The sequence below is a fragment of the Akebia trifoliata genome, chromosome 8, assembly GCF_017979445.1.
Source record: "Akebia trifoliata isolate Shusen 1 chromosome 8, ASM1797944v1, whole genome shotgun sequence".
Taxonomy (NCBI): Eukaryota; Viridiplantae; Streptophyta; class Magnoliopsida; order Ranunculales; family Lardizabalaceae; genus Akebia; species Akebia trifoliata.
The window spans coordinates 31,897,650-31,907,594 of record NC_141382.1 but is presented as its reverse complement, the minus strand read 5'-3'; the positions used below and the strand labels follow the sequence as shown (position 1 = coordinate 31,907,594).

At 33.5% G+C, this 9,945-nt stretch overlaps 1 protein-coding gene across 1 annotated transcript; it reads left to right on the top strand.

The window, feature by feature from the left end:
• The first annotated feature begins 2,007 nt into the window (after positions 1-2,007).
• On the top strand, positions 2,008-8,873 carry LOC147396528 (putative uridine nucleosidase 2). Its single transcript, XM_086451264.1, has 9 exons — positions 2,008-2,171; positions 3,418-3,533; positions 3,893-3,952; positions 4,625-4,810; positions 4,890-4,994; positions 6,510-6,606; positions 7,682-7,789; positions 7,873-8,008; positions 8,558-8,873. The coding sequence occupies exons 1-9, from the start codon at positions 2,126-2,128 to the stop codon at positions 8,664-8,666; spliced, it is 963 nt and encodes a 320-aa protein (XP_086307390.1). The 5' UTR covers positions 2,008-2,125; the 3' UTR covers positions 8,667-8,873.
• Positions 8,874-9,945: the final 1,072 nt, after the last annotated feature.

Below are 9,945 nucleotides of genomic sequence, written 5' to 3'. Positions count from 1 at the left end.
ATCACACAAATTTATTCTTTTACTCATATCTCCACATCATGACCTATGTTTATTGGAGGCCATCAAAACCCACGATGAGATCAAAGATGATTAGAAGAAGAACAAACTAAAGGAATAGAAAAAACTTGTAAATCTTCTTTCTCTCCTTAAATCTTTGAAGTTGAAGTTATCAATTTTTTTTAAGAACTGTACAAGGAGAAGATCAAATCAACCAAGATTTTTTTTTTTTTTTTTTTGTTGAAATTTTGATGAACTAATGGAAAACGAACTTTCAATTTCTTCAATCTTGCTTTTTAAATGGAAAGCGAAGTTTCAATTTCTTCAATCTTGGGTTTTTTTTTTTCTTTTCTTTTTCAACTTCACTTTAAAGAAAAATGCTAAAGTGACCTCCTACAATACTGTCGTTGATGTGGTGATGTGCATAGAAAACATAGATTTATTCCCTCGAGATACGAGTGTTGCACATTCGAGGAAATTGATGGTTTTCTATGTAAACTTAGTATTGAAGGTGGTGTTGTTATGCTGTAGGAAGTCGACGTAGCTCTATTTTAAAAGCCATAATTAAAAGTTAAAATAGGTGTAAGCCAATGAGAGTTGAGACTTTTTGTATTTTTATATAAAACAATGGATCATCTTTACCATTATCATTTTGGTGAAAACCAATAAAATTGCAATCCCACGGAATTGTAACGACGTTCTTTCTGAGATAACAAAAATATCTTTTTTTTACTATGTAATTTTAGAAACACCTTTAATTAATATTTATAAATTATAAATAAGTCTTTTTAATGCATTTATGTTTGCAAATGCCACCTTATGGTATGTATAATAATAAATAAATAAAACTTTTGTGGGTGTCACAACTCCTTGCCTCCATGTAATTCCATCCACTGGTCATAAATATGCATGATATAATATTATAAAAAATTAAAATTTCATGGGGCCACAGCCCCTAGTCCCTATGTAATTCCACCTTAACAATCAGGGGCGGAGCTAGTAAAGACCTGGTGGGGGCAATTGTCCCCACAAAACTTGAGATACCCCTCTATTTTTAACTAATTACATACCCCATTTGTCCCCACTCCCCCATTTCTCTCCCCATTTGCCCCCACATCATCACTTCCCTCCGATTTTTGTCCTTCACCCTTCAATTTTTTGTTGATGATATTGCCTCTTGATTGGGACTTCTCATATATTAATTGAAAATGACCTAAATATCCTTTTCTTCAACTTCTAACAATTTTTTTTGAATTTCTCCTCAAAACCATTCATCTTCAAGTTCTTTAACTATAAAACTAACCATAGTTTACCCCCATTACAAGAAAATTCCCTATTAACAATCGAGATTTTGAGGGCAAATCAAGTAATGCAATGGGTCAACAATCACAACAACAACAACTTATTGCATATTTGATAACACGATTTTAAAACAATAATATCATTGAGTTGGGCAATGATTTAGTGATGAAGCAACATTGCCTCAAGTGTTGAGGTTATGTTTAATAGCTCACTTTTTTATTTTTCATATATTAAAGGGTAAATTACACTTTGAACCCCTATAATTTGACATAATTTTATTTTATTGACTTTCCTCCACTTATCTTTTCCAATAATACTCCTTAAACTTTTTTGCCTTTTATCTTCTATTCCCTTAACCTCAGAGAAGATGCTTGTGCCGAGTTAGTCATGTTATCATATTACAATTTACAAGGGAGATGGGGCTGAGGGGGTGTTTGAAAAGAAATTTTATTCTAATTAGATTATTAAATTACTACCCAAAAATTAAGGGTATTTAGAAAGAAGTTACTTATTCAGGGTCCATTAAGTAATTTTCCGAGTTTTATTATTATTATTACAGAGTTACTATTGCCACACCAACTGTATCTATATGCAATTTCTTTGGTGAATTTCATAGGAATTGATGTGGGATTAGTAAAAGTTGGTGTGGCAATAGCAGTTCTCTATTACTTATTATACTAATGACGGATGCTCCACGCCTCCAGCACAAAACAAATATTATATTAGCCTGCGCCCCAGTGCGTAAGGGTTATTTTATTAAACAGAAACACTGATACTCTCTTTTCAATCTCTTCGGATTTGGATTTGATTTGGTGAAATCGACGCCATGGGAGAACCGAAGAAGATCATCATTGACACAGATCCTGGAATCGGTAAGATTTCTCTTCGATTTTATGTTTAATATCGTTTCATTTCAAATTTTTTTTTAAAAAAAAAAACCCTAATATTATTAGCTTTAAATTATTCAACATTTTCTTCTATATTTGAAAGATCTAACGATTTCAAGATTCTTTCTATGACCATACAGGAAAAATGAATTACTTAAGAGTCAATGATAATATGACGCCTCCATCACAGAACCGTAGATCAGTTGCCTCGGGATACTCAAGAAAATTTTATGATTATACGTATCCCGAGGCAACCGATCTACGGTTCTCTGTGATTAAAAGGATGGGGGCGGGGGCGTCAGAAACTCATTACACACAAATGTGAACGGATCAAGGGACATATGAAAAAACATATGTAAAAACAATGTAACATTAATAAATTTTTAAAATATGGGTTAGAAGTTTGGGATTGAGTTTTTGTGAGGATGATCTCTATGATGAGAAGATCATCTGAAAAAAAAAAATCAGTCCAATCTGAAACTTCTAACCCCATTAAAAGTGATTTAGAATGTGGACGTTCGATTCTTTTGCCAACTTTTGCCAATAATTTGTAAATCACTTTTGATGGATTTAGAAGTTTCAGATTGAGCTGATTTTTTGTGAGGATGATCTTCTCATCATAGTGACCATCCTCGCAAAAAATCAGTTAAATCCAAAACCTCTAACCCATATTTTGAACAACCATTGTTTTTTCATATGTTTTTACATATGCCCCATGAACCGCCCCCCACACAAATTATGTTTTAGTTTTTCTTACTTCAATTCATGGTTTCAAAACTCGGTAACTCGTCTTGTCCGGTCTCGTCTCGCCCCAGATATCAAGTTGACTCGTCCTAGTCATCTCGTCTCACAGATAACATAAATCATTTAACTCGGTCTACATACAATCATTATTTATTAATATTCATTTATATGAAACAATAATTATTATTTTTATATATAAAAGAAGGTGGATTGGAGGATACTCATAATTAGAATATATACATAAACCCAGTTGAGTTTTACTGACTTAGCCCTTATTTTCTAAATATTGCCCAAGTCATCTCGGTTATCAAACAAGATAATGTGAGAGACGATTTGCATTTAATAATCTGTTTTTGAATGAAACTGAGAGATGAGATTTGAAACCATGATTCAATATTAGCTTAATTTATAATTTTGGTTTAAGGTAGAAACTTTTAGGGTTTTTATTTAATTTAATTTTTTTAAAATCTATTGATGATGCACACAGATGATGCCATGGCAATATTTTTAGCACTCCAATCGCCTGAAGTGGAGGTTATTGGACTCACAACGATTTATGGGAATGTTTATACAACGCTAGCCACAAGGAATGCTTTGCATTTGGTATTGTATTATACATTTTAAATTGGTAATTTGTTGATTGTATTTGTAACATGCTTTTAAAACTCATCTAAGACTGAGACATATCACCCGAGTTAACTCGGTATCGGAGCTGAACGTGACCAACTCACAAGTCACTTTTTTGACTGAGATTTAATACCTCAGTTCAGTTTTTTGATTTTTTGAACAAGACGTCTCAAACGTATCAGAAAACTTGTCCGAGACGACTCGGTATCAGGCCAGGACGAGACGAGACGCAAAACCGAGTTTTAAAACCATGATTTATAATGGCATTTGTCTAGATTTGACATTGGCTTAGTTTATCTTTTTAACTGATTGAAATATTTTTACTTCTTGTTTAGTTGGAGGTTGCAGGTAGGACTGATATTCCAGTGGCTGAAGGATCTCATGTAACAATCACCGTACGTAATCATTGTTACCTCTTGATGCCATGGAGCGCTTATTTCTTTTTGTATTTTTACCTACTTCCTTCTATGATTTTTTTTATTTTTTGATACACATTTTAAATTGTATATGCCTTTTACACATAATCTTGAAATGTCTTACAATGCCCACTTAGGATATTCCATGCACGTTTCTAGTTAATTTGTCAAGTTTACCTGATTCACATATTTCAATTGTTTGCTTACATCTCAAATATATTCTTTTTATAGTTTCGTTCCATTATTAGTAAAATGGGTTATAGTGCTGATAAATTTTTTTTTTTTTTTGGGTAAAGAGTTAATGGTTAGCAAGGTGAAGTTGGGTTCAAGTGGGGTTTGAACCTAGGAGCTGGGAACAACACTCTACACGTCTTACATGTTAACTAGTTGGTTCTTCCCCCCAACCGTAAACTTGAAATGTTTTACACTGCCCACTTTGGACATTCAAGGCAAAGTTGTTGATCAAATTTTCAAGTTTATCTGATTCACATCTTTCAATTGTTTGCTTACATCTCAAAGATATTCTTTTTTGTAGTTCTTTCCACCATTAGTAAAATAGGACACAGTTCTCACACGCATGCAATGACATAATTTATTCATTAATTACAGTTACTTTGTACCTGATTCCATTTTTCTTCTATTCTTGTAAAGAAAGGTACAAAGCTCCGTATTGCTGATTTTGTTCATGGAACGGACGGGCTTGGAAACCAGAACTTCCCTCCACCAAAAGGGAAGCCAATTGAACAGTCAGCTACTGATTTTCTCATTCAGCAGGCAAATTTATACCCTGGAAAAGTTACTGTGGTTGCACTGGGTCCACTTACAAATATTGCCTTGGTTAGATTCTTAACCTTTCCACACATGCTTTTTATAAAATCCAGTTCATGATTGCTAACTAGATTACTTATTGGTGCAGGCCATGCAAGCAGATCCTGAATTTTCGAAAAAGATTGGGCAGATTGTTCTTCTTGGTGGTGCTTTTGCAGTAAATGGGAATGTAAATCCTGCAGCTGAGGCCAACGTATGCAACTTGAGATCCTTTGGCCTTTTGTACTCATTCCTAGTTTCTACTTCAACATAATAAATCCATGATAGTTTAATCCTGCTAGACTCTTAAAATTTTAGTAGGTGTGAGATATAGAATAATGAAGAAGAAGGAATTAATGAAAAAAAGTCAAAATCATTCAGAAAGATCTTGTGTCGGAGTCCAATGTTTTGAAATAAGTTGATTGTATATTATTATTATTATATTGGGATGGGACTAGTCCCTACGGTCTCACATCCTGATCCCATGGAAGTTTCCCAACAGGTTACACAGCAAGTTGATAGGCCACCCATTTTTGAACACACAACCAGAGGGAGCTAACATGAAGATTTTATTGTAGACATGAGTCACCAGAGGTTTATGCTGCAAGCGAAGAGGGACTCATGAAAGATTGAATGAGTTAAAATATTGCATTATCTTTCTTGTCAATTTCAGAAATTGCGTGTATTTATGTATGCCATATGAGTGTATACGACAGTGAGGTTTGTCTCTTTGGTTTCTTTTTTTTTCTCGGTTGGAGGGTAAGCCGGGTTTAGGTGTACCTCCTAATTGACTTCTATAAAGAAAAGTCGATAAACTCACATGGTGTGAGAAAAGCACTCAAAGACTTGACCCAATCAACAATCAGACTCTTGGACACCTGGATAAATCATTCAAGTATCGAATTGCTTTGGAGTTTACTAAGCTCAGCAGGGATTCCACTAACATCCTAATAATCAGTAGTTTTATATAAATCTTTGTACATTAAGATAAACTGCTTAAAAAATCTAATAAATAATGAAGCTCTAGAGGGATCATCCTTCTGTCTAAATCAAACCATATATAAATCGGGCAATAGCAGATCTAAATACAATGTACAAAAAGAAGCTAGCAGCATGGGTTACTTCATTCCGATCCACTACCCATGACATGAGATTGTTGTTAGCATTTGGAGTTGGAGGTTAATCCAAAATGTGTTTCTCCATTATATACATCTTTGGTTTGTATATTCCAATTAGGTGACTAATCTTTCTCCTTTGTCATTATCTTTACATATTTTTTCTTCATTTTTACTTTGGGGTATTCATGCACTTCTGGCACCCCAATTTTTGTCATGCAATAACTTGTCGAACATAGAGTTAACACAAAGGTAGATAATGTGAAACCCATGAATAGACTGTTCTTATTCATTGCCATGGACTTCAGTATCAACACAAAAGGCTATTTTGTACTCAATTGTGCCCCAGCATTACTTTTTCCTTATTTTAGTGGTCTACAGAATCATTTCTGATGGTTATCAGTTGTGTGGTTCTGTCTTAGAGAGCTCTCTTGAATCAAGTTCTTTCTGGCTTTCTGATTGAGCTTCCCCTGTAGAGTTTCTACTAGAAAATATTACGATCCTATTAACTAATATGATCTCGAGTTTCTTGAATTTGGGTTTATTTTTTGTCATTTTATATTATGGATGGTTTATCTTACCATTATTTTTGGAATGTGGATTGGGATAATCAGATCTTTGGCGATCCGGATGCTGCTGATCTTGTGTTCACAAGTGGGGCAGACATTTTAGCAATCGGAATAAATGTTACCCATCAAGTTGTTTTGACAGGTACCCCTTTTACAATCACATGTTGCCCAGTTTATTAATCATGCTTGGTTTAGCTATTTCATATATTTTTTACTTTCAGTACTTGTGTAGACATGAAAACATATAGTAATACAGATAATAATGTTAAATATCAACTCGATTGCTCACAATGAATGGGCATGGGATTCATGGTTGATAGAACAGTTTGTGATGGCATGTCCTGGGAAGCTTTTTTATTTCTCTGAGCCCCATTTTCTCCATGAAGCTCTTACACTTCTTGATCACAGTTAGTTTTATTCATTGACAGAATAGTTTGTGATGGCATGTCTTGCTGAACCTTTTGTCGAAGGTGTTGCTCCAGCTTTAGAGGTCTTGCTCTAGGTCCCACTCCCATATATTTGTCTCTTGTTCTCATCATTGTCAACCATCATCAGAATTCCTTCACGACCTTGTTTGCCTCCACCAATATCTTATCGAGAATAGTCTTAAAATGTTCATCATTTCTTATGATTTATGATTAGAATCTCAAATCTTATCAAATTCCTTGATTCAAGTCGAAAACAAATGTAAATTTTCTTATCAAATTCCTTTTCTTATTTATGTGTTAATTTTTCAAAAAAGGTGACAAAAGTGGTTTTCCATTAGGCGTTTCACCTATGCTCAATGAAGTATGGAACAAAGCTACTGAGAAATTATTGTGAGGATTTATATACTAGCAATTTTTTCTTGACAAATCTCCTCCAACGTTATAACTAACGGCCAATCAAAAAAAAAAAAAAAGAAACATTATAAAAACTAACATGCCGTGGATACATGTCTGAACAATGTGATACACAAATTCAAATAGATTTTGTTTATAACATGAAGTAACAAATAAGCAAGAGTTTACACATGAGGAAGAAGAAAACAAATGAAAGATATTAAGGTGACCTAATTGATGATTACATTCCATGATAACATTTTACTTTCACAAGTCACAACATTGGTTCTAACACAGCAACATGGTTGAAAGAAAAAAACCTAAAACTAGTTTTTTTCGTTTTCAATTTTTATTTTTTTAATATTAATTTTGTAACCTCTGTCCTGCACATTGCAGATACTGATCGGGACAAACTTGCACAGTCCAAGGGGAAATTTGCTCAATACTTATGCAAGATCTTAGAAGTCTATTTCTCATATCACCACCATGCATATAATACAAAAGGTCAGTGGATGGGGCCCATCGAAGCGATACATTCATCTTTATTTTATAATATGTTGATGATGGAAGTGTTGGATTTGTTGCAGGTGTTTACCTTCATGATCCAACAACTATTCTTGCAGCAGTAAATCCTTCATTGATGACTTACACTGAGGGTGTTGTAAGAGTCCAGACAAATGGAATAACGAGGGGCTTGACAATTTTTTATAACACAATGAAAAGGTGAGACTATTTTTGTTCTCTTGGATAACAAATATAGTTGAGGATTTTTTTTTTCCAATCTTGATGTGAAGAACAAACCCATTGTATTTTGGCACATGTGCATGAGGTTATAATTGATTCACTGGGTCCATCAGGAAATAGTAGTTTATGCACATTTTACATATTCTAACCTATAATCATGTAATTTAGATTTGCCTTTATATATACTTGTGGGTGGCATGTGCAAACACACATGAATTTGAAGGGCTTATTTGTAATTTAAAATATTAATCAAAGGGCGATTTCGATGAATTGCATAGTAAAAAAGGATATTTTTGTAATTTTGAAAAATAACCAATGTGAAGTTAGGGATTTGTGATTGGAATTTTATTGGTTTTTGACCAAAATGACCCTTATTATATTAAGTTTAATTGTTAAGGTGGGGGCATTTATAGAATCCAAGTTTTGGTGTTGAACCACTTCTACTCTGCCCTCTCTCATTAAAATAGGAAAGATTTATTTGTATCCTTAAATCGGTTATAAATGTTTTGACGTAGTAAAATGAATCAGGTTTGGTGAAGTCACTGAATGGTCTAATAAACCCACAGTGAAAGTGGCAGTGACTGTGGATGCTCCTGCGGTGGTGGAGTTGGTAATGGAACGGCTCATGAACTCCTAACAATGTGGCTGTTGGCAGACTCTACAAACGTAAAAAGTACATCAATGCAATGGTTATGTTAGATTATCAATTGTGATAATATCACCAACCACATTGCTGTAAGCTTCTTTATACTATCATTGAGGAATCAGCTTTCATGTAATCTTATTAATTCATGTCTGTAAGGACACAATCTTTTTTCTTTTATGGTGGTTTGCAAATTGTTTCCATTCAAGCTCATAATATATATATATATATGTATTTTTTTTTGTGTGTTTTATCTCGAATGAACTAAGGAGTCTTCATTTTCGGATGTTGAATCACCAAATATTATTTTGTGAAATGCAGCAAGTCCACTGCTTTCTTCAATGTCAAGTGGTGAGTTCGCTTTCTTACTTTTTGTTTGTTTGTTTGTTTGTTTTTGTGTGTATGTTTAAATCGGTGAAATCCAACCATATCTTGTTAACTTTTAATCTGGTTGTCCATTTTAATATTATTATATATGCATTTTGAGTATTATGTGAAGTTCTATTTAGTAGTGAAATTCAGCAATCCCGCTGTTTTTCAAACAAATAAAACAGTTGTGATCCTCTATTTGCCATTTATATATACATTTTCTAGACCCTATTTTGAGTTTGGGATTTCCTAGAATTGGATCCCTAGGGAAGTTGTACAAATAATCCTTTGGGCTATGTTTATTACTAGGCGGTATAAACTTTTCTACCCTATGACAGTTTAAGTTTTTGTTTCACAAGTCGTTTTTTTAATGGGTAACTTTAAGTTTGTTTCACCCGTTTCTTTAGTAATAATTAAAATTGTGGGTAAACATAAGAGAAACCATTTCCTTACTAAGGTAGGAAAAAAGATCTCGAGGAGATGCGTTAACAATACCTTGAGATTTTTTTATAAATATCAAGGACTTGTTTTACAAATCTCAAAGTCTTTTTGATCTTTTGGATGGTGGATGCGTTTTTTACTGAGGCCTTTTTTCCTCACTATGTTAGTAAGGCTAGTCAGACTCTTCTTAACATAACTGCAAAAACATAGAAACTGGAATCCCATTTCAGGGAAAAATTATTATATCTTCTCCAGCCTCAGCTGTTGAGGCCAGAAAAGTCCAAATAACATTTTGGCTTGTTTACAAAGGACAAAGTAGAACATTTGGTGGAATAGTTTTTAATTTAAATGTTTTATTTATGTGGCCTAAACACATGACACATACATGGTTTAATTAGAAAATTCAATTACTGAATTGTAAATTGTCAAAATCAATCTATAAATAATCCAATAGAGAATCCAT

Coding starts and splice junctions, on each gene's coding strand:
- LOC147396528 (XM_086451264.1), top strand. CDS start 2,126: ATGGGAGAACCGAAGAAGATCATCATTGACACAGATCCTGGAATCG. Junction 3,953..4,624: donor GATCTCATGTAACAATCACC/GTACGTAATCAT, acceptor ATTCTTGTAAAG/AAAGGTACAAAGCTCCGTAT. Junction 4,811..4,889: donor CACTTACAAATATTGCCTTG/GTTAGATTCTTA, acceptor TTATTGGTGCAG/GCCATGCAAGCAGATCCTGA.